Source organism: Pezoporus occidentalis, unplaced genomic scaffold (genome assembly GCF_034315485.1).
Source record: "Pezoporus occidentalis ecotype Australia unplaced genomic scaffold, CSIRO_AGI_Poc_V1 ctg105, whole genome shotgun sequence".
In the NCBI taxonomy this organism is placed as follows: domain Eukaryota; kingdom Metazoa; phylum Chordata; class Aves; order Psittaciformes; family Psittacidae; genus Pezoporus; species Pezoporus occidentalis.
The window spans coordinates 398,406-426,353 of NW_026912832.1; the positions used below are offsets into that span (position 1 = coordinate 398,406).

At 37.3% G+C, this 27,948-nt stretch overlaps 1 protein-coding gene and 1 long non-coding RNA gene across 7 annotated transcripts in view; one reads left to right on the plus strand and one right to left on the minus strand.

The window, feature by feature from the left end:
- The window catches only part of MYO16 (myosin XVI), a 386,124-nt gene that overhangs the window by 352,969 nt on the left and 5,207 nt on the right, over positions 1-27,948 (plus strand). For 5 of the 6 annotated variants that reach the window (XM_062619194.1, XM_062619175.1, XM_062619165.1 and 2 more), the window contains 2 exons: positions 13,625-13,783; positions 18,767-18,858. In XM_062619194.1, coding sequence (XP_062475178.1) covers positions 13,625-13,783; positions 18,767-18,858 — 251 coding nt within the window. Of the gene's footprint in view, positions 1-13,624; positions 13,784-18,766; positions 18,859-20,468; positions 20,696-27,948 lie in introns of those variants that run through there. The other variant, XM_062619202.1, reaches the window with a different exon arrangement.
- LOC134163921 (uncharacterized) lies at positions 24,978-26,866 on the minus strand. Its single transcript, XR_009964912.1, has 2 exons — positions 26,320-26,866; positions 24,978-25,991 (listed from the first exon to the last, which is right to left on the minus strand). It is a non-coding gene; the product is annotated as an uncharacterized LOC134163921 (long non-coding RNA).

Here is a 27,948-nt window from a genome sequence, read left to right on the forward strand (position 1 = left end):
AGTGCAGTTACATATGAATAGTTAAATGATGAGCAGATGGATTGAAAGAAAGAAATGCAGGTGAAATATATGTGCATGTTTTTACAATTTGGCTCTTTTCATGTACTTCATGTGTTCAGTTAATTTCCAGGGTAACAGCTGGAAAAATTATTTTTTTTTATTTAACTTCTTTTTTATTTAACTTCTTTATATTAATTCTGATGCAAAGTAATAAGATGGCGATCGGCAAAGTAGACTGTTATGCAAAACTTGAAGTTGTCCATGTCTTACCTTCTGATTTTTTATCACCTATTGCCTAATGCATATTAAGTTCCTGGAAGACTCCTCCCTTTCTTCTTTTTGACATTTTTAGTATTTTATTTTTAGGAAGTGATATGGTTAAAAAAAAATAATTCTAATAAAAATTAATTAAATTTTATGACATGGCCTAGAGCAGCACTTGGTAATGTGCAAGTTCCTTTATTTCCATAAGTTATAACTTACCAACACCCTTAACTAAAACCAGAAAGTAAAAATGTGAGCCATTTTGAAGTCAAGGAGAATAACCTATGGGAATCGATAAGATTCTGTGAGGAATCATCAGCCTTGGAGATAAAAGCCTCCTTGCCAATAAAAGTACAATGAAGACATATTCCTCAACATGCTTTCCCCTTGCCTGGAGGAGTAATTTTAAGGCCTGAGAACACTCATGTCCTCTTGGCTGCTGATCTTTCCATGGGCAATGATCTTCCAGAATTACAGTAGTGCACATTTGTGGATTTCTTATCGTCTGTAGACTTACTATGAACTGAACCGAGCACTCTTCTTTGAGAAAAATACAACAACAACAAAATCAAAAGGGAGCAACTTTCATTACCTGGTGGCCCAATCTGGCTATTTGTTTTATACAAACATATCATCTACTTGTTCAGGCAATGATCAGGATCATATACTATGCAATTTCTTGCATAATACTTTATATTTAATAAGACAAGTTTTCTGCTCTGCGTAACTTGTAGTTTAAATAAGCAAAACTATAACAGGTAAGAACTGAGATAAAGTGGTTTCTCCAAGGCTGAAAAAAGTTAATTGAAGCTACAGCTGTATTGTTAGTCAGGGATTTTCTTTTACTCCATACAAAATGAGACTTGAGTGCAGATAAACGATCATACACACACACACACACACACAATTTTTTTCTATTCTTCTGGATTTCTAGAAGTAGAAACTTTCATTTTCAAGACTGAAAGAAAGTGAATGCTCATGTGCAGAGCCCCTCCTCAGATTTTTCTAGATATTTCTAGATTTTCCTAGATATTTGGGACTGGAATTTATAAAACCAAATTCAATGCCTTAATAACAAAACCACACTCTCTAGAAGAATGTACAAATATTTTTTACTAATCCTTATATAAGGAATATGAAATGTTTAAGCATTTTATATTAAGTATGTGTGGAGTACAGACAGAATTTTCTTTAGAAAAGAACGTTAGATTGTTAACAAAATATTCATACTGTTCAAATGTTTGCCCAATATGTTTGACATCCATTAACTATATGAATCCCTTCTTTACCTATTTCCTAAGTGAGCTGTTTCCAAGACAGGTAGCTACACATATCAGTGAATTATTCCACATTCCACAAGCGCTGGAAGTCACAGCAAGATAGTTGCAACTGACAAATAATACGGGTATTTAGATCACCTAGTTGTGGCTAAAGGTTGCCAAATACTGTTTATTAAAATTGCCTCAGACTTTGAAAATAACAGGATTTAATGTGTATGTTTGGGGAGTACTGTCCTGTCAGAGGCAGGTACCCCTTTGATAGCTGGCAAATAGTTTCCCTCTATCAGCAGATTAAAGCAAGCTATTGTGCAGCTAATGTTCCAGCAGTGGATTTCAAATTAAATCTCCACTGGGGTTTCTGAGATGAAATCCCAGTCCCTTATCCTCTAAGCCACTCAGCTTTTCCTCTTAATCAACTTAGTAAAGATAATATTCATATCTGCATCTCATTATTCCTACATTATGTTGATACAGTATAATAGTTTTACTTTCTTTGTGGCAAAAGCTAACAACTTACAAAACATGAGTAATACTGTGTTTCCACCTATTATCTTTTACCTGTGAATGCTGGAGGAATGATTACATGAGGCATCGGACTTCTGTAACGTCTTTCAAGTGAAATTCTCAAAGCATTAAAACTTTAATGAATTAAGCTTCACAACACTTCTCAGAAAGAGATTAATATCTGTTTATATAATTGCTTTAATTACCAGAGAGTGAGTGTGACTTTTTGTGACTAATTTTCAGATTAGATATCTAAACACAGGAGAATCATCACTCTCTGATTCACTGTGGACTACTTGCAGCTCTCAATCTGAATCTCTTGCAGTAGTTACAGAAAAGTGGGAGGAAGCCAAAGCACTCTAGTAACAGTTTCATGCAAGTCATAAAAAAAGGCCATACATGGCTAGCTGTAGATGCCCTATGCAGAAAATTATAAAGGAGGAGACAGAACTGCTGGCACCACAGTTGCCATCCAGCCTTTCTGGTTTTTTTTTTCTGAAGATATAATTGTATTTTGCATTACTGCAACAGAAAAAAGGGGTTTAGAAGAGTCTAGGGAAAGTACCATCTATTCCTGTTTCCAGAATATGTATGAACTTTTTTACAGCCTGAAAGATACCAGTTTAGCCTGCAGTCTTCTAATCTCTTAAGTCTGCCATTACCTTGATAATTTCTCACAAAAAAATAAAGATCTGGATAAGCAAAATATACCAAGAATAATTTTCCATTTCAGAATCTCTAAAAACCAATATATTTTACTGCTGGAGTTTTTTTGAGTTCTGACAAGTTTGTTTGTTTTTTGGTTTTTTTTTTTGTTGTTGTAGCATTTCTCTCCCTGGTTGATTTTGTTGTTTGCTCTTACAAAGTAAAATCATGTTGTGTAATTTGCCTTGATTTTCTGTCCAGACATGGAAAAGAAGCTTTGTGTGTGATTACCATAAACAATTTTAACCTGAGGATTATTAGAAGAAGAAATCAAGTCTCACTTTCAGGTGAAAAAGAATGGATATTGTCATAAAACTTTATAATATTTATTTTGTATTTTAAATACTTTCACTGAAAATAAAATCCAATTCTTAGCACTCCTCCACACATTTCCAAAGCCTGTATCCAGTGAAATAGATATTGGAGGAGACTGTGCAGTCACAAGAGAACACAGGAAAAATTACTTCATTCCTGACATGATCTTATTCTGTAAGTACCTACAGCTGTGAGAAAAGGATCCTGGAGCAGGGAAACCCTTGCTCCCCTTGCAGGGAAACCCAGTACAGGATCATGTTCATACCTAGTCACTGTTTAACTGGACAGAAACTGAGAAGTAATTGCACCAACTTTTCTGCTCCTTTTACATGGTCCATTTCTGAGACCTGCAGACATTCGTTTTAAGTTACTGATTCTTCTTTGCGTTATTTTCTTCTTTGTGTTATTTTATATGAAGTAAACACATCTAACAAAAAACAAACTGATTTGGATTTGCTTCGTGTTCCCCTCATCCTGTTTGATACTGAAGTACAATAACCACACCGTACTGGTTCAGCGTTGTGCATTTCAAGCCCTGAATTTTAATAATATCCCAGCTTTAATAATGACTTTAATCATTCAAGCAGACATTTACAGGATTAGTATTTTCATAACAATGTCTTCACCATCTGATGCAATGTAATTGTTCCAAATTCGGCAGTGATTTGGGAAGTTGTCTCATTACTAACAGTGTTGTGGGCTTCTTAAACACTAAAGTCTTCAGTATTTTTTATTTGTGATCCGAGATGCAGAACTACAAAGGACTTTGTTTAGGAACTATTGCATTACTGATTGAAAACCAAAGATACATTAATGTGAGAAATTAGCCGTATCTGAGAGAACAAAGAAATTTCATTGTAGCACACGTCCGTTTCTGACACCAACCAAGAATGTGGCTATTTGGCAGTAAATGTAATTTCCCTTGATTTTACAGGACTACAGGCATTTGGAACATAGTGAAATTTGAACACACAGTTAAGTCTCTAATTAAATTCTCAACTTGAGTGAAAAATCTGTTCAGATGCTTTTAACTTATTTACATCCATTTCAACATTAATCATATTTTGCATACAGTCTCAGTAGAGAGTAACAATTCCATGTCACAGGAAATGTCAAGATTGTGACATTTATTTTTGTTTTGCCCTGGAAAGAAAATCAGGCATTCTGAAATTCTGTGCAGAAATAAATATTCTTTCATGTCCAGTCTTTAAAAAATGTTTGGAAAATATTGATATAGTTTGCCTCAAACATAGTAAATTTTTTCTTACTGGAAATGTTAACAATTAAATGTGTTGACTTTTTGTTTTCAGACCTAGTTAAATTCAAGAGTGGCCATTTCAACACTGATTGTCATTTAGGTTGTCATTAGGGGTATGTCTACACAGCAATCAAAGATGGATATAAACAAACCAAGCTAGTGTTCAACTCACTGGCTCAGCTATCTAAGAGCAATGCTGTTGTGACTGCACAAATTCCAGCCCCTTAGTGATGACCCAAAGTTCTTGACAGGACTTGTGCAGCTTGACATGAAACTCTATAGACCTGTGTATGTGGATTGTTTGTCACTTCCAGCACTGGAATTTTGTGGGGCTGAATGGAGAACAAGAGAAGATAATTGGAAAGAGACTGGGAAAAAGACTTGGTTATAAGCATGAGACTTCATGCTCTCTCTACACTACTGCACTCTGCTGTTCAGTGGGTAGGAGAGTGGAAGCAGAGCACTGGTACTAGAAGTAGCGGTTTAGGGCATCTTCCCCCTGGGCCCACTAGTGAGTGGGAAAATAAAGCAATCTTCAAGTTCAGTGCTCTTTGGGTTTTCACTCTATTTTAAAATTGAAAATATAAAAATCAATTTTATCCTTTGTGTGGTGCAATTTAAAAATAAAAATAAAAATTAGACCTGAAGTTCTACATTTTGTTCTTTCTTTTAGCTCTTTCTTTAAGGGCTGGTTGCAGAATGATGCTGACATACTAGTAGTATATAGCGACAATTTTTAGCCACAGATTGGCTGTATTTGTTCACAGTATGCATGCTTATCACACTGAATATATGATAGCCACATGTTCTTTCTTTGAAGTTCACAGACATGTCATTGACCATCACTGTATCCATTCAGAATGAACTTAAAAACAAGCTAAAGAAATACCTAAATTCCATTTTTATTTTAGAAGCTTACTTGGAAAGCAAATTGGGAAGTTTGTTCGAGAGGATTTCCAGACTAGCTGTCCCTTTTTGGTGGGCAGGATTACAGTATAGGTGATAAAAAATATTCCTTGGGTTGTCCCTCAGGATCTACTCAAACAATGTATGTGCCTAATGCAGTCACTTATTCTAAGACTTCTGCGTTGCATAATAACAATTATGCATAATAATTCAAGATTTATAGCTCTTATGAGAGAGATCCTGAAAAATCTCTGTAGAAGTATTCTGTGGAAATAGTAAATAGAACTGATGTTATTCTGTTGGCAGTATCAAATCTGTCTGTTTGCTTGTTTGGGGTTTTTTGTTTGTATATTTTTACAATATTTGCAACTGGATTTGAGAGGGAGGAAGGCTGAGACAGTGTCTCATCACATAATTCCTTTCAAGAGCAGCTAAAGCCCATCAGTAATGGCTGTTCTGTTACTGAGGTAGCACACACACAAATGTAAATAAACTTAAGTATCTGCCTTCAAAAAGAACTATGGCTTCCACATTAGTGAGAAAAAAACAGTTTAAAATAAGGAAGCTGTCTTTCTTACCAAATTGCCTTCTCCATTTCCAGCACACCAGAAGTTTTTTAACCACACAAGTTCAAGAAATAGACTCTTTGGTCAACCAGTCAACACACCTAACAGTCAACAAAACTATTACAGAGTAAAATCAGCTACTTTTTTTCCATATTAGACTTGAAAAGGTGGGGAACATAGGAACATGGAGGGAAGAAATGCTTCATCTAAGGGAAAATTGTCCCAAGCAGTGCTGCCCTCCTTCTTGCCCTCTGTGGTAAGTAATGGACCTCAGAAAGGCCTGCAGAGATCAGTTCCTAGAATAGATGGAGTGAACGAAATCACCAGTCTTTGAAACATGTGCCCTGGCTGCACTCTAGCACACTTGCTGCATTAAAAAGGCATTCCAAGTTATTGCTTAGATACTGTCAAGCAGGGGAGTTGACAGCCTGTCCAGACATTCTTCATCCACTAACAGTATTTAAGAAGGCTATTTTCTCCACATTCAGCAGCAGAAATCTTTGTATCATGTTGGGAACAAGCCTCATCTTCTGAACCCTAGCTTGGTGTCACACTAACACAGTGTTCTACAGAGCATCTCTTTACTTCCAGCAGTGAGTTTTGTCACTTGGTGCTCTTCCTCTCTTTGCTTTCTAGTGTTCCTACAGTTTCCATGAATACAGCTTCCCAGTGCGAAGAAGCAGCAGTCTGGTTTTGTATTTATCTGCTCCATTGAAGAATGCAGCTTCTGGAGTGATTTGTAACATCATCTGGTAGCTCCACTTACGCAGCTTAGAGAGGAAGGGTGCTGGAACTGACAGTGGAATTCATTGCTGCCTATCCTAGGAGCATTATTGCAGGGGGAAATTCTACACAATTGCTTCTGTAAGGGCAAGCTAATAATGAATAATTACTGCCTCTTACAGCAGCACAACTACGAGGGTGAGACAGGCAGTACACACTAATAGGATGGGGGAATCCTGTGTTGACTGTTTTCATCCTGCTCCATTTCTTTCAGCAAGTAAGATGCATCTGTTCAACTCCATCTCTCAGCAGACTAGGTAAATAGTCATGCTGCGGGAGGTCACAGTGTGACTTCATACAGGTAAAGTGACCTACTCTGAAGCAGTATGCGTTTATCCAGTGAAAGGACACCCAAGACAACATGTGCTGAGGGTAGCTAGCAAACACCACAGGCAAGGAATGTCTCCACAGTAAGTCAGAGCAAACCAGGAAACACCCAAGTGCAATTGTCAAAGTACAACAAAACACAGTAGTGAAACAGTGAAGCCAAAATAAAATGGCCTGTTCTTATTTAATCTTCCTCTTCCTTTCCTTCATGAAAAATTATCTGCATAATTTCTGCAGTCACCATCTTTTTTTCTTTCCCCCCTTATTTCACAACATGCACTTCCTACAGTAAATATAGCAAATATTCAGGATTGGCTACTGGGATCCAGTGTATTCCTGAATGTCCCAAGAAAGAGTGAGAGCACAGATCAGGAACACCTTTTGTCTGCAACTTCCTCTCTTTCATGTGCTGGTTAATAGGATTCATCAATTCTCTCTTCTTAACATATATAATGAAAAGCTGATTTGAAGTTACCATTTTTACTGGATGCCAGCCACAGGTTTCAAAGAAATCAAGCTATTGAGCTTTTAGATTCCATGGTGGCCAAGGTACAAAAGCTGCTCCGCCTTTACTACATTGATTTATCTGCCAGAATAGATACATTTTCCAGATTTCATAGTTGCTAATGAAGTGCGAATAGCTGTGGATCTTGATAACTAAAGCCATATATTGATTATTGGTTACAGAAAATCATGTTTTCCGTGAGTGGAGAAATAATGTTTGACATTATCCTGGGATTTATTAAAGACAGTAAATGATAAGAAGGGGAACTATTTCCCCCTTTTTTATATGTTTCTTTCTCTATGTATGTGTTATATATTTCTGTAGGTGGTGTTCCTTTGTGGAAAAGCTTTTAAACTTTTTCCATAATATTTGTGCTTTCTGTTTTATGGAGCTGACATTTTTGTTGACCAGGACAGAGATTGTTTCTACTTTAAGACCTAGATACTGCCTAACAAGACCTAGATGTTGCCTAACTTGTGGCACTAAAATTCCTCATTTGGGAAGTCAGCCTTAGTTCTCTGTGTAATTAATTGAAAAGGAATGTGCGCCTTGAAAGAATGGACCAGGTGCAAGTCAAATCAGATTGAGAGGGCTGTATGTCTTCTGTTTACACTAGGGCAAAACTAAGGAGAACCTGCTCTCTCATACAGTCAAGAAGAAACTTCTAAATTGTCTTCAGCAGAAACTGTACAACGGTTCAGTGCCTCAGTAGCCCCATCTGTTTTGATGTTACTTTTCTTACATATTTTTCTCTCCCCCCCCCCCCCCCCCTTTTTTTTCCTGAAGATGCACTTAATATTGACCACTCATTTCTGATTTGTGGTAACTAGTGTTGTCAAGGTGAAGGGCTACATCTAGTTTAGTAAATGTGCCCTTTTGTATTCCTGCCAAGGAATGTCCTGGGTATGGCAGCTCAGTTGTCTGCATAGCCAAAGTCCTAGAGGAGTCTGTGGGATGGTTTGGGACCTGGCAGGCTGGCTCCCTTCCAGACAGATCTGGGCATGGTTCAGGAAATGGCACTGGCTAGGGACTATTCCCAGTAGTGCAGCCTATCTGCTGTGGAAGGCAAGAAAGTGCAATAGCGTAGACATGGGTCTCTTACCATTTGCCTCAGGGCCACAGAACTGTTTTGATCCCATTTGAATAACCAGGATAGACAAAGCAAGAGGCCCTCTGTATTTATGCTGTATTATGAATCCCTTGGTGTTTTGGCAGTGCCGCACAAAGCATACAAGGTAAGCATGAATCTAATCCAAAATCCACTGAAAGCTGTGGAGGCCTTCTGTTGTTTTTAATGAGTTTTCAGTCAGACTGTAAATGAGCACTAAATGTTAAAAGGAGAAATACTTGAAAAAAGAACACATGGAGACAGATATACATCATGGGTATACCTACTTTTAAAGAAGGAAGAGCAAAACCAAGGGCTTTGGCAGAAAAGAAAAATACAAACCAAGCAGGTGAATTACTCTTGAGCCTTTAACATGATGGTTTTCCGCATCTTGCTGCAAAAAGAGTCTATGGTGATTCCACCAAAATGCTGGTATCAGTCATTGATTTATACTTTGCTTTAGACTTTATTAAATAGGTTACATATATAATTTTCTTACAAAATTAATAGTTCCTCAAAATGTTTCTGTAGTGCACTTTAATCTGTCATCTGAATAGAAGCTATACTGGCCTATTTCATAATTTGGTGATAATATTAATTCAGCCGAAATACTACTTATGAAGTAAATAAGATGTTTGGAATCCTACATTTTATCTTTGAGAAAAAAAAAGAGCTTTATAATAGGATATTTGGAAGTCATAGCTCAATTAAAAGATTTGAAGTTATTCTTTTGACAAAAAGTTATATCCTGTAGACTTTCAGTGCATTGGGTTTCTTTCAAGAGCAAGATAATGACTGAACAAGGAAAATAAAAAGCAGATCTATTAAATGATTTCCATGATTGCCATACTCCTACTTTTCTTTCCAAAAGTAAGTGACAGTTCAGTCTGTCCTGTGCCTTGTAACTTTATTATGAGTCTTAAACTCAGTCTCTTCTAGGGGCTCTGAGAATAACAAGCACATACAGATTTTGTGAGCTGCCTCTTTTGCATACTTTTACACTTTTCAAGTAATGTTGATGTAATTAATTATTGGTTTGTTGGAATACAGAGCTTGCTTGTAAGGAAATAATTGTTACACTTTGATTTGTCATACTCTGATTAAAAGCACTGTACGTGTGATTGCTTCCAGCTAGTAACTGTGCTGCAGTTGAGGGGCAAATTATGCCTCCAGTCCAATCATCCATACATTCTTGTAGTCCATATATATCCTCATTAACTGCAATATTAGAGCAGAATTTGACTGAGTCAGAGGTATCTTTTTGGAAAAGTCAGTTTACCAAAATAATAATCCACATGCTGTTGACTATTGCAGAGTCTGTAAGTTTTCACTTAAAGCTTGTATTCCTTTTATAATCATGAACTCCCACCGTGATTTTACATTTGATACCTCTCCGTAGCAAGCGTCTCACAAGTAGGTATGGATGACTCTTCAAATAACGTTTATTACTAGCTGGGAAGTGTTGAGATGCTGTTACTTTAAAAAAAAACCAAAAAGTTTAAACCTGTTGAAGAATCCATCCATCTGATGAGAACTGCGGAGCACAAGTCTGAACAAAAACATTCAGCTTGTTGGGTGAAGATGCTCAACTGTAGGAACCATGATTTTGTCTTTTCCCATCTCCTAAAGTATTTCTAATAGTTTCAGAAAGTTGATAAAGGGTGAGAGAGCAGTGCACATCTGTCTCTGCAGCGACTCACAGCAGCAGGGGGAATTTAACATGTGTTGCTGAACAGGAGCTGGCAGTGTGCCCTGGCAACAGATGGCCAGCAGAATCTGGGGTTGCATCAGCAAGAGCACAGACAGGAACACGGGCAGGGGCTGTCACCTGTGCCCAGCAGGGCAACAAGTTACATCAGGCATGAGCTGAAATGAGAGGAGTTTAGGCTGGCTATGGAAACCTTTCCCCACAAGGACAGGCAAGGCAGCAGGCAGGCAGAGGGACAGGCTGCCCAGCAGATGGGCAGACTCCATCCTTGAGGGGGTTACACGACTGGCTGGGCAAAGTCCTGAGCAGCCCTGGCTTTACCCCACTGCTAGCCCTGCTTGGAGCAGCAGTGCACAAGGGATCTCCTGGGGTCCCTTACAACATAAATTATCCAGTGATCCTAGGTAAGTTTTGCAATAGTGGGGCAGGATGCTGGTTACACCTGACTAAAGCATCCTCTTGTTACACTATGTATAGAAAAGATTTTCTTAAGAAACTCACCTGTTTTGTAAAAACTGCATAATAAATGAACAGTACTTGTTTGCTAGGGATACACTATGGCTTCTCCAGGGGTCTCTTCGAAGATAGCCAACATGAGCGGTTATATTTTTTCCATAGACTCACATGAGTTGCTCCAGTGAGGAACTGAAGATAACTATATATAGGAAATTAGCACAAGTACCTTTATATAATCCAGATTATTTGGAAAACAAAACAAAACAAAACCCAAAACATAGGCTTCTTTCTCACCCCCAAGATTAATTAAATAAGGCACTGTGAAGTGTATTTTCTCTATCTAGTTTTCTATGTAGAAACTAAAGGTGTAAATTTCTTACAATGACTGAATAAAGCAAGATTTCTACCTAGATAACTGTCTCAAAATATATGCTGCATATCTGTCCATTATTTGTCTCTACCAATTTAAGATGATATTTTAGCTCAATAGTAGCTAGCCACAATTATTTGTAGTATTTTATCTTACACATCTAAAGGAGAAAAGATAACCTATTTTTTTCAGAGCCCTTTATGAATGCCATGAAAAGATATCAATGTACCTATGAAACAAAAGGCTTCTGCAAATAGGAATGCAAGAAAAAGTCTTTCTACTTGCACATTCTCAAATGAATTGCAGATGTCAGGCAAATCAATAAATCTTTCAGCTATCAAGAAAAATAAGGATCCCAGCCACTTTCCCCGAAGACTCTTTATGTAAAAGGTGACACAATAATTATGTAGGTGGATTATGATCTATAGGCAAGCGCACTGACTATTAACATCTAAAAGTGACATTTCCTTTTCAGACAAATTTGAGCTGCAAAGATGCATTTTGCACTCAACTTGCTTGTACAAAAGCTAAATCAGGCATGCTCTTATAATTGTCCTGTATGCATTTTCCAGCTCAGACTCTGATTCTGCCACCTCTCCCAAGTCAGTTGCTGTGGGTAGAGCTGGCCTAATTTTTTTAATGAAGAGACATTTGCCTAAATAGGCAGTTTATGAAACTGCCACTGAAACACTCCAATCACATCTGGCAAAAGATAATGATCAGGGAATGAGGGAGCAAAAAAAAAAATATTGCAGTGTTTTATTCTGACACTGAGGGAATGAAATTTTTAACTTTTCAAGACAGCATTTCTGTTAGAAGAGGAAATGTTAAGAAAGAGTCAGAGTTCGATAACTGAAAGGTAAACAAAAATAAGAAAGCCCTTTTCACTGAAATGAAACCTTTCATGTTAATCAGAATGGATGTATTGGTTTTGTTTCATTAATTCATTTTTTAAATGTTGGTACTTTTTAAACGAGGTGTTGTTTTTTGTTTTTTTTTTTCAGTTCAGGCATAAATACGAAAAATTAACCTTAGAGTTAACATTAGGTTTGAAAATCTGCAGGCAAAGTCCTGTTCCTGGTGAAAAAAACTTTTTTCCTGTTTACTTGAAAAATGCTCATGTGCTCAAGACTCATAAAAATATTCTGTCTCTGGGAGAGCTGACAGTATGGACAAACATTGTAATGTTGGATTTAGTAGCTAGCATTTTGACCTCCATTAGTTATTGCTGTCATTATGACAAAGCTTAAATGGACACAACCAAAATAAAAGAATAGTTCTTTGAGGGCTGTCATGGAAGAAAAAAGTCCATTTTTGAGTGCTAAATGAGGGCCTCTGCACCCAGGCCAGCCATAATATGTCAGTCCCACAGGTAAGGTTAGCTCTCAGAGAGGGTGGACAGAGTTAGAAAAACTGAAATGGAGTTAAAGAGAACTGAATTCAGCTTTGTCTTCAATGAAACAAACCTGATTACGGCAATGAAAGAGTATGCATATGTGTTCATCACTAAATGAAAAAAAACACGGAAAAGAGAGAGAAATCCATCAAACAATGCATAGCCTTGTCAGTGCAGCGTTTCACGCAGTTTCATCAGCCCTGCCACACGGATGGAGTGGGGATAGCCAGAGATACCAGAATTGAAGTTGGGGTCCCTCCTACCATCCTCATCTGCTCCAAACTTGCCTCTGGCCCCCAAACTCCAGTGAGGAACAGTGCTCAGGCACAGCTGATGGCTAAGCCCTGTTTTTCATGGTGCACTGGGCTTACAAAGCCAGGCAAGCTCAAAGCCAGCTCCAGACACTTTGTTGTGAGCTTTTCTGCTCTGCATAGTTGTGCCATCAGTCAGAGGGTGAAGAAGAGAAAGGTTTTGCCCTTCTCTTTGAAGAAATGCCTGTGCATTGTACATCGCTCAGGAACTCCTACAGCATCAGAGCTCCTCTTGATGTCTTGAAGAAATTTAACTAAAAGGCTATGACATGAAAACCTGGAACTTTATAGAAAATGACAATTGGTGGCTGGAGAGCCCTGAGGCAGGGTAAATAATGGCCTCAGGGAGACTCTGCTGGGAGGAATCTTCCTACATAAGGTTTCATATCAAAAGCCATTTTTTTTCTTGTAGGAGGAGGTAAGAGAAAAAAATAAACCCATGTTATAGCTGTTGCTAATATCAACTAATGCAATTGTGAAACGCATTGCAGTGGAGATTGCAGCGGTTACATGAGCCCCTGTGAAATAGGGTGCAAAATAGAGGCAATACAAACGTTTGTTTAGTTTTATTAGCTGATATTTGTGTGAAAAGAAACAGTACAAATGAAATGTTGTTCATGCCTTTCACTTCCATAAACTCTAAATGTCTGTAAGTGGAACACTAGCAAAAAAAAAAAAACAAACCCAAAAACACCCTGGAAAAATCACTGACTTAAGCTTTCTACATTTTCACTGGACTTGTGAATTTAGTCATTTTAATTAAATTAATTTGATAATTTGTTTTTCTCTGTGTTAGTTTTTTCTACTTATATGTGAAAGCCACTAGTTAATAGAAAGCTGACGAGCTTTTTCTCTCTGTCAGGTGCTGAAACTAATCTGAACTTAAGGAGCAGGGAAGAACCAAATACATCAGATACTGGATCAGAAACCCAGGATAAAAATGCAAACAACCATGGAACTCAGTCATCTAATCCACTCTCCAGTTCTGTGACTGCTGAAAATGGAAATTCAGTATCAAATGGTAAGCAGTTTTTAATCCCAAAGCTCTTCTAACATAAAATTGCTGAAGTGTTTCCTTGAAAGAGCCTTTTAAGATATAGTCAAGTTGGAATATTCTGAGTGGTGAAATATGTGTGTTTCTGGAACTGGCTTAACTTAGTATGTGTGAACTGATAAGCCCCTCTCCAATAAAAGGTGAATGTGAAGAAAATGAAACAGCCTCTGTTGAGGATTTTGTAATTACCCCAGCTCCAAGCCTGTAAATAGCCTAAGGCATGGAGGACTGAGACTTGAGATTTCTGATCCTGTAGTCAATACAAATGGGGCAGAAAATGGAAAATCAGGGTCTCTATTTGCTACCAGGTCCTTACTAGTGAATGACAATTTTTTTATAATTGCAACAAGATGATCAAAATGGTGCAAGAGCAGTGACAGAAAGAATGAAAATTTTCAGTGTCCTAAAAACATAGATGCTAAGGATGTAACGCTGCTGTTAGTTTAGAATTTTAATAGAAGTTACTTTTTCATTTCATATAATGTTTTATATAATATTTATATACTGTTTAGTTTAGTTTTCTTTAGTTTAATGTTAGGAGTAACACCTTTCTACATCTCTGTGCTATCTGTGACCTTTTTGACACAAATCTTCCACACTTACCAGAGTTTTTAGTCTGAAAGAAAAAGCTTTTTTGCTGTTTCTTGTCCAAACACAAAGAGTAATAATGATAAAACCTGTAATAACCTTTTATGTTACAATGCTGAAATCTGCAAGACAAACGCAGCAGGTAAAAGTTCAGTGAAATTTGTTGTCATTTCTGACTAGTACCTAATAGAATGTGGATGAATGGGACATTATGTGAAATAATGTATCAATCATTAAGTGAAATACTTCAATATGACAACTATAATCATAGAATCATAGAATGGTTAGGGTTGGAAAGGACCTTAAGATGATCTGACAGAAATGGGGCATGTCACCAGGACACAAGCTACATGCTGTTGAGCACAGAGCCTTACATCTTGCCTTTCATGGTGATGCAAGCCTCTTTCATGCTGTAGCAGCCTGTGCATCAAGTGGAGCTAATTAGTAGATCGAGCCCATGTGTGAATGCAGAATCATGGAGGAAGTTAGAAGGTTTGGGAATGATGTGTCACTACAATTGCAAAGACCCAGAGACTGTGGAGGGTGTGGTGGATGTTGGAGGCCAGGAGGTGCAGGGTCACAAGTTCCTGGGTATCAAAGCCTGTGAGATTGGAGGTTCTCTGGAACCTCAGAACCTCATATAGATGTCCAGTAATCTAGATCTCAGTATCTGAGAGATTTATCTGAGAATAAGGCAGAAATGGGACACAGAAAGTGTAGGAAAAAGATCAGGGATTGACTGTGGGATCTTCCTTTGAAGCAATATAGAGAAGGAATTACAGAGAGTAAGTGATTAAAGGCTTGGGTTTCCAGTTTGAATCCAGATACTGCTTGGGACAAGGCTATATTCTTGATCATGAAAAAAAAAAAAAGTCCAGAATTAATTTCTTTAACCTAACTTTTCCATTTATATTGAATCATATTCATTGCTATGTTTTCAATACTACAGTATCACAGTATCACAGTATGCTAGAGATTGGAAGGGCCCTCGAAAGATCATCTAGTCCAGTCCCCCTGCCGGAGCAGGAACACCTAGATAATGTTACACAGGAATGTGTCCAGGCGGGTTTTGAATGACTCCAGGGAAGGAGACTCCACAACCTCCCTGGGCAGCCTGTTCCAGTGTTCCCTCACCCTCACTGAGAAGAAGTTTCTTCTCAAGTTTAAGTGGAACCTCTTGTGTTGCAGTTTGTACCCATTACCCCTTGTCCTATCATTGTTTGCCACTGAGTAGAGCCTGGCTCCATCCTCGTGACACTCCCCCTTTATATATTTATAGACACTTATAAGGTCACCCCTCAGTCTCCTCTTCTCCAAACTATAGAGACCCAGCTCCCTCAGTCTTTCCTCATAAGGGAGATGCTCCACTCCCTTAATCATCTTCGCTGCCCTGCGCTGGACTCTCTCCAGCAGGTCCCTGTCCTTCTTGAACCGAGGGGCCCAGAACTGGACACAATATTCCAGATGGGGTCTCACCAGGGCAGAGTAGAGGGGAAAGAGGACCTCTGTCGACCTACTAACCACCCCCCTTCTAATACACCCCAGGATGCCATTGGCCTTCTTAGCCACAAGGGCACAGTGTTGGCTCAAAACATAGAATTGCAGTAGTAAGGTTAGCAAGCATAATTTTGAAACCCCCCCAAAAAAAAACAAAAAAAAACCCTAAAGCTCTGAATTAGACTTTTTTGGTAACTTGAGAATAGTTGCAAGAAAGCCCAGTCCAGATGGTGCAACTTGTGCTCCAGCCAGAACCCCTGATTAACTTAATGTTCATGTAGTTCTGCCCTTGCTAAACTGAAGCTTCCAACCTTGTGCTGAATTAAGGAAGGTCTTATTCAGTGCACACCTGTGGTATCCTAATATTTACTTAGGTGCATGTAAAGGAAAACTCTCAGAATGTAATCAGCTGCTCCATTTATCTTTCCAGACTCCACTGAACCTCTGCTTGCCATGTCTGTGGTGATGTGCTGTTGCTGTACATGGAAACTTTACTTATTTGATAAGACCTCTTATCAAAGCACTTTTCATAGAAATAAACAGAAAATCATTGGTAACCTTATTCTTAGTTCAAGGCTGTTATGGACAGTAGATCCTAAAATGTATTAATATAGTGCAAAAGCAATATCTTTTTCAAAACATGCTGCTGGCATAGGAAAGTGTTTTCATTCATTTGTGGTGGTCTAGAATCATGCAAATATTTTACAATATATATTTTATTTGAATTAAATAACGCCTACCTTTTATTGTTTGAAAAAAAAGGGGGGAGGTTGAAACTAGATGATCTTAAGGTCATTTCCAACCCTAACTATTACATGATTCTATGATTCTATTTGTTTTGTTTTGACAATCCTGGATTCTTAGAGGGAAGTTTATTTCAAGCATTCTGCTTGTCCAAAAATATGTGATTTTGCTGAGGGAGAATTTTAAGTTGGAGGACAATTAATTTAATACAGGTAAGAAAGGAATACATATATTTTACAAACCTAGTATACTGGAAACCTTGAACATCAGACCTTGCTCCAGTGCATACCTAATATATCATGGAGCAGCTTCAAAGAGTGGTAACTCCACCACAAAGCAACACATAGTTCAAATCATGGAGAGAACAGGGTCAGACTTCCTCTTTGCACCAGGCAGAAAAGGACTGAAATGCTGGATTCTCACCAGATCTGACCTGGCTCCTGAGTTGCAAGCATGGATTCAATCTTCTTCACTGCCTGTGTGCCTATGTGTCCCCAGAGGAATTTGAGATGATTTGAAGCTGTAGAAAAAGATCATCCATGTTTATGAGTACTTTACGTAAGCTTTATTCAGAGTAACGGAAAACCCAGCTGTCCCTAGTTAGAAAGCTATGGAGATGCATCATTATAAGGGGGGAACTAAAAGCAGAGTAGAGAGGCCAAAAAAGAATAAGGATCATTCATTCTCTTTAAAATTTTTGTTTTATTTCTCTTGCAAAGTTATTTTATGGGATTGTTCATGCAGTCTATATTTTCATGAGTTAAATCAGTAACCATGTAAGAGTTAATGCTCATTTGTCAAAATAAAAAATTATTAAAACCCCTTTTTTAATACAGAAAATAGGAGTTTTGAAGTCAATCCTGTTTCATAGTGTTTCTGTGCCAGTTTCTTGATTGAACAAGAAACTGAACATGAACGTGAAACAGAATTATGTTTTTCATGCAGTACATAATCCCATTAGTAGTTTGTGATTCATTGCATTTGAACTTTATTTCCATTATAATTCTGTGTGTGTTGTGTGTAATACGCAAACAGTAGGGCATGCCTCATTTTTTGTTATCTTAGAGTTACATATCTAGGCTCAGAGTCACCTTACCTAGTTTTAGGTTCTACAGAAGGTAGATGTCTGGTCTAATCAAATTCTTCAGATGTTATCCATTTCTAGTTAGTAAATCTCAGGTGATCTACTGAAAGCACTTCAGCTTGTGTATCTCTTGCTAGGATGAATCCTGTTCTCTTGGTGGCTAGCTTTGTTCAGTTGACTGAAGATAGAGTAGTGATATGCTGTTTATGGATGCTGTAGTAGCGTGAAAATTTTGGATATATGCAATAAAAAGCAATACCAAAATTTCTGGGTATCAGACCTACCATAGTGTCTTTCATTCTCGTTTGTGAGGGGCTTTATAATGCCTGTCATGGACTCACTGTGTTTCTGCTTCTGCCTTTGCTTCTCCTTATCCCACCTTTAAGATCCTTTGTAGTGCTATGAGAATGATCTTCACACTCTGGCAAAAGTTATGGGGGAGCAGTGGCAGTGAGCCTCAGTCTAGGATGACTGTGCAGAGGTGTTTGTTTCTCTTAACAAGAGAAGGAAACTGCATGGCTCTTTTACACTAGATGAATGGTTTTTACACAGCTAAATTTTGGGCAGCTAATTCCCATGGAAAGTGCACAATAAATACAAGAATCACAAAAAACTCTGTACTGAGGAGATGAAGTTGTAAGTCCTGGACCTACTATCAACTTCCTGTGTAACCTAGAGACATTAGAGAGCAGACCACAGGCCTGTTTTTCATTCTGTTTGCTTTGCTTCTGTGATGAAAAGGAGCCAGGAATTTCTGCATTGCAGGAGGAATCCCTGGCCAGCATGGTAGTGTGTTATTTGTAGGCTCTTTCAGTACAGTTGCTCCTTCCGTAAACCAGCATGCATATCTATGAAGCTTTTCATACTTGGTGAACCATAACTGTTCTAGTTTCAGTAAGCATGGAAATAGTAAATATCCAGGCAAACGTGTGATTTTATCACTCCTTTTTAATAAAACATGGAGGACTTTTGACTCTTATGCTGAAATCAGCCAATGCATAAATGACAGATTGTAAATTAGTATTGTTCTTCTTTAGGTTTACCAGAGGAAAATGAATATTCAAGACTGTCAGCCAGCAATACAGCAGGCTCATCAGTTCAAAGACACAGGGAGAGCCACACTAGTCAGGTAAATATTTCATCGATGGTCTACTTGAACCAGTAAAAGAGAAAAATATTATGGTATCTGCATGTTGAAATTTGTGTGTTGGCACTGAAAAATGCAGATTTCTTTTACAGGTTTGTATTGAGCTAAGGACAGTAATGAATTTACTCTTAACTTTCTGCTTGGAGGATAAACACCCTGAAAGGTCCTATAGTAGAGTTCAAATTTTATGAAACTTGCTGGTTGTGAAGATGCTATTTTCAGGCAGGAAATATGTCTCTTCACCCTGAGAGGACCAAGATGTTATCTCTTTCAAGATATTCATTCATACCAGAAAGAGTTGCATGATAATGAGCATCATAGAATAAACGTATCATTATATCATCCTTTTGTATACAAAAGCAGTGAAGACTTAGAGGTGTATTATCTCCACATCAGTATAATGGATGAGGATATGGGATTATGAAGGTGACTGGAGGCAGTGTTTCCAATTGTCTCTGTTAATTTTTTTAATGATCAACCAAATACTTATTAGGCATGAAGGTGCCCAAAGAACACTGTCCAGTGAATGAAAAATCTAAGTCCCAGACCTTGCTCCAGTTTTGTTCCAAACCTCACACATTTTTGTCTCTCACAGTGAGACAGTTTTGTCCTGGAGAACCTTTACAACTCTGTTGCTAAAAATCTTGCAAGGAGGATCATGTTTAAATTACTACATGGAGAGTTAAATGAACTGGGTATAGGGGAGCCATCATCTTCTCATTTTTGCAAATGGAAACTGTATCCTTATGTGAAATTAGTCTGCAAAAATTAAATGCTTTATTTTAGAAACAAGTCTTTAACAATTTACAAACCTGTAATTTTGATTTTTCTAAAACTGCTTGCCAAAAGTTGAACATAATTTCAATTCAGGACTTTGAAATGTCACTTTTCAGTAAACAGATGTTTTGCCAAAGTGCTTCACAAATTTTTAAAATAGATTCTATGCCATGTACTCAAAATTACATGCAGGGACAACCTTTAAATGCAAGCTCAATAAGAACTGTGACAAGTTTAGAGAAGAAACATGCAGTTCTGTGATTTTTGATACAATTGCCTTAATGAATAAACATCTTCCAAAATGGTGTTGCCAAAAGAAAGAGAAACAAATCTTCCTCCCACAAAAAGAAAAAAAAAAAACTTATGTCTGTGCTCACAGGGCTGAATTCTTACTGTAAAAAGCATTCCTCACCATTTCCAAGCATGGCATATATTTGAAAATGATTGGGTTTAATTACAGTTGACATTTCTTAGCATGCTGCTGGTGACTCTAACGGCATACAACCCTATTGTAAAAGGCTTTGCCAGGCTTCACTCCAGTAACCTTATCACTTCAAAGTAATTTTTACACAGATGTATGAAATAGGACAGATTGTTTCACAGATCTGTGAAGGTACTGATTAACTAATTGCTTTTGGGAAAGAAACATAGACTGGGTCCTTGAATTTCTTGGCATACACTCTGTCATTTCAGCTAAAGGAAACTGGTTCATTAGCTTTCAGGGACTTCTAATATTTATGGGTTGGGGTTTTTTTTACTATCTATATGCTAGTTCCTTACTGAAGTGACAGGAGTTAATTTCATTTTTGTCACAGGATCTCAAGGCTCATATACATCCAACTAAAGTTTAGGCATTGTGGCTTACAATGCCGTCATGTTGTCACATCAGGTCATAACTACCTGCATCACTGCTAGATACTTCCTGCACACTGCAAACCTACTCACTTCAGAGAGCAAAGTCTTCAGCTCAATATCTGTCAACATGGATCATAAAGATCAAACTTTTAACAGTTTTGGAAGCAATTATGAAGTATAAAACATCATGCAGATATGAACTCAGCAACTTGACTGATCACCACTACAGTAGTCTGCTGAAAATGAAAAAGGAAGGTTCACCATTGGTGATAAATGCTACATTTAACTGACTTAAAGGTCAGTTTTTATCAGAATGAAAAAGGAAAAAACAATTAAAATACTAAAAAAAAATATTTCTCATTTGGAATTCTCATTTTATTCTCATTCTCATTTTACGGAATAAAATTCTACTTTCTCCTGCTAACAAAAAGGTGAAGAGTATTAAATATAAAGTTTGATTTTTGTCTCATCAGAAATGAATGAACTTACATCAAAAGGAAAAGGTCTTGCATGTAAGAAGAACAACAAAAAATGTTTTTTTTTTAAACTAATACTTTTTCCTTTAAATTGTTCTTTCTCTGTACAGTTGTAGATTTCCAAGTGATTACAATCTGTAGGTTGTAAGTACCACATAAAAATTTAAAGAACCTAACATCTGATACAACACTAGCATGATTTTCATCCTCAATGAAGATGAAAACTGAATCACGAATTTGGGGGTCAAGCCAGTTATCAAGAAGTTTAATGAGCTTTAGTTTGTTTGGATAGTAGATCTTTAAGAATGTTTTGTTAGCAAAGAGCTACACATATTTTCACCAACCCAGCACACCAGCCTCCACACATTTTGTGCTTTCCTTGTAAACCAAAACATTCTAGTCAAGGAAGTCTTCAAAATGTAAACTACGAATGTATGCTAAAATGGTACTGCAAGAAACAATATCCTAATCTACCCTTACAAAATACCCTACTCTGCCCTTAGCAACTCAGCTCACATGCATCAGCTGCAAGGACTGCATCTAACTCAGCTTCTACAAGAAACCTTTTGATAGCTATGCTGCACCTCTTGCTCCCTGAACAGCAGAAAACTAGGAAGCTTAGTTTTCCAAACTTGTTTTAAAATTGCTAATATAAAATTATTTAAATGCTTATTGTTTCAAGTTGCTTCAGGGATTTGTTTAAACAGTTAAGGACTTCCAAATGTGCTCTCGTTTGTAGTCTTGTATTCTTATCCCATCATTTCCTTCCAGAAACAGAGAAACCACCAAAATAGAAGTGATGTTTCTTCTGGTCAATTGTGTCATAATCTTGCTTAGGTAGAAAATTTTATTATGACTGTCATTTCTGTTCAGTCACACTCCAGGAAGTGATCCCAAAGCATATGGGAGAGTCCACAAATGTTGAAATTGCTTAGAGGGGTCTAAAGCCCAAAACCTCCTCTAAAATAAAAAAGCTTTATAAAATAATATCTCTCTGTTGTTTTACATTAAGCATTTCTCACTTCCTTAGTCAGTCCAATGGGCTCTGTTCTCTAGGCGGTATTTATTTCTTTCACTGTTCTTGATAGCTCCTATGTGTATGTTTAACAGGTAGAGCATAAAGGCTGTTGAAATATGTAAGTTGCTTTCAGCAACAGCAGCAAGATGAAATAAAGCCAGCAAAAGCAAGACTGTGTCTTTAGCACCTCACACAAAAGCTAAGTGGCCCTGTCGTATTCTTTTTCAGAGATCCAGGACTGTTGTTTTTTTTTATATTTTTGGTAAAAAATATTTTAAAGTTGTTATTAACATTCACTACAAAGTGGGATGTGGTGTGAGAAAGATAAGAGTGGAATGAAGAAAAGCAGGCCAGCTAAAACATTCCTTGTTTCTTATGTGGGCAGCAAGAAACAACATGGTCTATTTGTAACAGGATGAGATGGACAACCTGGAGATAATGAACAGATGGGAAGTGAGGGGCAGATTAAAGACTAGAGTAATAATAAGTGTGTGTGTGGGGCGCGAGTGGGGAGTGAAACAGGACCAGATAAAGGATGATTCAGAGAAGTAAGGCTGGAGGAAGAATAAAATTACTGAGAGAGAAGGAAAATAATAAAATGGAACAGGGGATCTAGAAAGAGGAAAGAAGACAGAGCCAGAGAGAAGAAAAAAAGTAATACGGAGATGCAAGGAAAGCAACTAAAAGGAAGATTAAAAAAAAAAAAAAAAAACCAAGGCAGAGCATATGATGGTGGAGTAAAAAGCCTAAGGAATAAAAAAGTCTGTGTGATGTTTCAAATATGATATTCATCTTCATACACATATCAATGTGATGGTTTATGTTCCATAAAATACAAATAATTGCAATAATCCACTTACATTTATAAGGTGTTTTCTACGCAAGTTTGTTTGCAACCATAGTCTGAAGATTCAGGCATGTGAGACGAAAAGTATAAAATTTCCCACTAAAAGGTGCAAAGCCTCTTTGTGCAGTTTGGCTTTCTAATGGCTGAATGTTGGCTTATTTGTAATCAGATGATGTCACTACATCCTATGGACAGGACACAAATAAGCGAGCAGCTTGGCATCCTAGTAGGTTAAGTAATATGAGGCATATGGTACACACCCTGACATAAGATTTTGGTTGCCTTCTTTTGAAACATGTTTTATCTGTCACATGCTCAAAGAGGTAAGATAAAAAATGATTGTTACTTTTTCACATATTGTTATATTAAAAAATCTGCACTTACCTCTTCTGTTTTGTTTAAATCCCGTAGTGCAGGTTGGCAGATTACAGTAATATAGAAGCCAACATCTGACAATGAAAAGTTGGAAATGTCTTTTCATATTTGTGAAGAATATATTTATTGTTTCATTACAGCTTAAGCCATAGCTCTTATTTTGTGAAATCTCATTTCTTTCAGCAGCCTCTTCCCTCAGAAAGAGCTGCATATTCATTATAGTTTCAAGGGCTTTCTTTGTTCCTACTTGTTTTAATATTTGTTGCCAATCACTTCTTTTGTTGACTGTTCAAAAGTTTAAAAATTGAATAGTCAAGAATGCAGTGTGTTGCTACCTCCCGCCCATTGTCACAGTTCTAACCACTGTGCTGTAAGAGTCGTTATTAATGTCTGTCATGTTTGCCTATTAGCTGGAAGTAATCTTTGATCATCTTTGAAGCAAAATGTAGCAAACAAGTCTGGTGTTATAAAAAAAATCACTAATGCCATTGTGAACACGTAGCATAAAGAACATAGAATGTTACATACTGTCATTGATCTGAATCAGTATATTCCCCTGAATTGTGTTTTGTTTATTGTTTTGACAGTAGTGTCAAAGAATTCTCTTTGTGATATCACATACAGACAAAAATCAGGTCTTATAAAACAGTGCAGCTTTATTTTTAGAAAACTTACAGTCAAAAACATGTGCCTTACAGATTAACTGGTACAAGGTAGCACATAGCATAAATTCATTGATAGGTGCCATATCTTGTGTTTCTGTATCAAGGGGTCTTGGAGGGGTGATGCCCCTCTCTTCAGCAAGTATGTCCTAGATTGGACTGCTGTGACCTCCAAAAGGAAATGAAGAGATTGTCCTTTTTGAACCAGGAGATGCAACAGTTAGCTCCCTACACATTTGAGGCCCCTTTTCTGCCTCCGCTGCTTCATCCTCACTGCATTTTCTCCTGGTAGAAGGATGCGATTGTTGAGGAGAAGAGAACAAAACCTCCTGGGCATCTCTGTGCACTCCCTAAGCTCAGGTGTTTGGCTAAAGTGTGTTGTTATTCCCCTTGGTGTGCCGCAATCGCCAATGGGTCACCTCAAAAGGCTGGTTCAAATTTGAGTTCAATGGCAATGTGGTCTGCTACCACACTGATAGCACCTGGAGAGTAATTTCACTTACAACTTAGTCTTAAGTGCCTGGTGTGAGAGAGAATAAATTGTTCCCTCTGCCCTTCATTCTCTTGCTGTCACACACTGCCACATACATGTAGATCAGCAGAGATGTAGACTGCTAACAGACTATAAATTAACTGGTGTTTGCCCCTAATATTGTTTGACCATAAATGTAGTGTTTTTAAACAAGAAAGTATAATGCACAACATTAGCAAATATGAGTTCATGATTGTTTTTTGTAATTGCTTCAAAAGCATTGTGGCAAACTTAATCTCTAACTGATCAAGTAAAATATCTCCATTAGTACCACAAAGCAGCAGTGATTAATTAAGTAGAAACATGATTCAGGTTTTTCTGATTTTTTTTAATTAGATTATGCACAAGATGGTATCAGCATTGTTATGTCAGCTACAATAATGATTTGTTTTCAGAATTCTATCTTAAGAAAAGCACAGTTGCTGTCCTGAATATAATCTTTTTGTCAAGTGTCAGAGGTGAATTAGGAGAATGCTCTGAAGGTTTTAAAGAGCATCGTGTTGTCTGTTTTATTTGGAAACAGAAATATTATCTTAGACAAAAAAAACCCAACAGTGTATTTCAATATTCATTGATGTTTTAATCACTCTGAGAGGGTATCATTTTGTAGTTGATATCAGAAATCCAGAGTTGAAAGAAACTCAGTCAAAACAAATAATAAAGAAATAATTGAAACCCACAAGATACAAATAAGTAAATAAAATACACCCTGTTTTGAACGTATAGGCTTGTCCAACTGTATTCCCAGCTCATGTACTCCGTCCCCAATATGTGTGCTGTCATATGTTATTGAGCATTGTCTGCCTTGTTGTAATACTTTGTGACAGATTATACATTACAGCTATACACAGGATTTGTGTACTGATTTTATTTTTAAAAGATATAATATCTTTTTTGATTGCTGAAATACCACCAAGGTGTATGGAAGATGATTAGCCTAACTAATTGAGAATATTGTGGACCCAGGCATGTTACTACTTCACTGAAGGAAAAGTACAAAAGTTCAGAAGACCAAGCTCTGCTTTTGCAATTAAAATGTATTCCTTGAAAAAAAAAAAAAAAAAACACCACAAAAAACAACGCAGAAACAAGCCACCCAGTGGCAGGCTGTGGTGGCAACAGCCTGAACCTGTGGATGCCCCATCACTGGCAGTGTTCTAGGCCAGGCTGGATGGGGCTTTGAGCAACCTGGTATAGCAGAAGGTGTCCCTGCCCATGGCAGGGTGTTCAGAACTAGATGATCTTTAAGGTCCCTTCCAACCCAACCCATTCTATGCTTCTATAAGTACCCCAAGAGCCTGAGAGAAAATCAGACAACTTACACCATAAATAGAATGGCAGTCAGGTGAAGAATATAAGATATTTTTCTGGAAAATGCTTTCAAAAGCCAAACCAAGGCAAAGAGTAGAATTTTTATTTTTTTTTTAGGAGGAAGCTTGGGAGTTTTCCAAATGCCATGTGGTAGCAGAGGGCTGGGCTTGACAATCAAAGATGCCTCTGCCAGTGTGGTCTGACACCAGAATATCCTGCTTCCAGCATTGCCCCATGACTGATGTTTAGAAGAAAATTAAATCTGTCCATCAAAATGAAAAATGCTTGTCAGAAGGGAAAGCATTCATTCCTGATTTCTGTGGTGATCTGATGTTATTCAGAAATGCAGTCACTTTTTAGTTTTATTTTAAATACGAAGTTACTTCTAAGATTATTCACAATTAATAAATATCAGCAGTTATAGCTCTCTTTGGTGTGTCATCTATAGAATACCTGCTCTAAAGGTACTTTATTCTTTTGGTGTAATAAGAAATTTTATCTAAGAAAGAAAAAAATATGTTCTTGTTTAGAACAAAGCTAATGAAATATATATGTATCAGTTATGTTTGACACTATTTAAGATGGCATACCTCCTTCAGAGCAATTCCAGATCTGCACCAGACACAGCACCTGTCTTTTTTGCCAGTTTCCCCTTTCCAGTAAACCAATTTGCCATCTGTTTGGAGAGTTTTATCTTTGGAGACTGTAAGGTTGCTCCAACACAAAGAAAAGCCATCAGCAGTTTAAAAGAACGATTAACTAAAATTCCTTTATTGTTGCATGTTACATATGAAGTTATCATGAGGAGTGAGTGTGCATTTGCAAATAAATGCATATCCCAGCATTCAGAAGACAGTAACATGAATCAGCTTGGATCCCAGTGGTACACTTGTATTTGAAGATTTTTAATTGGAATTTTGAAGCATGTAAACTCATTTATCATAGCTGCTTTCTATTCTCTGCTAGGGTTTTACATGGCCAATGCAGGTTTCCCAGTCAAACAGAAATTTACATATTGATTTGATTTATGTTGAATGCTTGCCTAGGCTTCTTGACACACCCTTGGTTTACTGTGCGCTTTTCCCTTGCATCTTTAAAAGAATATTGTATTGGTAAATAACATGTAGCCTGACATTTTTTTTTCTTGGTTCAGGAGCTGGTGGAAGAGCAGCTTAGATTTATGCTTCTTTGTAACATAGGAAAACCCCCAAATATATCCATTTAAACCTGAGAGGTCAGGGTTTTTAGAGGTTGCATTATGCCTGTCCTGTAGTTTGGAAAAAAGATGTGGTGTGTGTTTGGAAGCAGTCAGTGTAGGGGCTTATCACATGCAAAAAGAAAACGGAGAAGGATGAAGCCTTTAAAATGAGTTAGAAGCGTTTTTGTGGGAGAGATGCCTAGCTGTCACAGGTTGAATCAAAACATGTTGGTCTTGCTAATAATCACTTACAGTAAGAATTATTTCCAGGATTACTGAATGAAATTGTGTCATTAATTTTGCAGCAAGAGGTGAGAACATCCTGATCACTTCTGTATTTAAAACTGATGATATGCAGGTGTCCAACCATCTGAGGTCGGTGAACTGGTTTTGGGGGCTCTGATAAGGATAACTGTGGATCACCTATTGGCTGAAATTTGTTCTGCTTATATTTTTAGGCAGCGTACAAATTGAAAAAGATTAAAACCATGGGTTTTGACAAGGCAGTTCCATTTCTAAAATAATTTATAATCAACATTTTACATTTATTGCATAATTCACTTCTTTAGATCCTGATCAAATTTTAGAAAGGTAAAATCACTGCTGTTCTAGACTTAATCCCCATGGATTCCATGATGGGACCTCAACTTTACTGGCAATTTAAAACACTAACGGAAGAGAAACATAATAATGCTGTAATAATTAATTGTGAGCATCTACTGACAGTTACTTTAAGGCACCAACATTCAGAAATCTATTGAAGAAAATAATTGGCAGTATTTCTCTGAAGTGAAAATACAGACTAGCTACCTCATGCAGATCTCAGGAGCACAGGTTTATACATTACAAATGTACTTAAATTGTGTTGTGTTTTAAAATTCTGCTTTTTTGTTGTGCTTATATGCCTGTATTCAGAAATTTTACTAAAACCTACAGAAGCAAATAAACCAGAACTGTAATAAAACATGCAGAGCTGTCTTTTATGAGAAGCAAATTGTTTGTATGTTTTAGCATCCAAGAA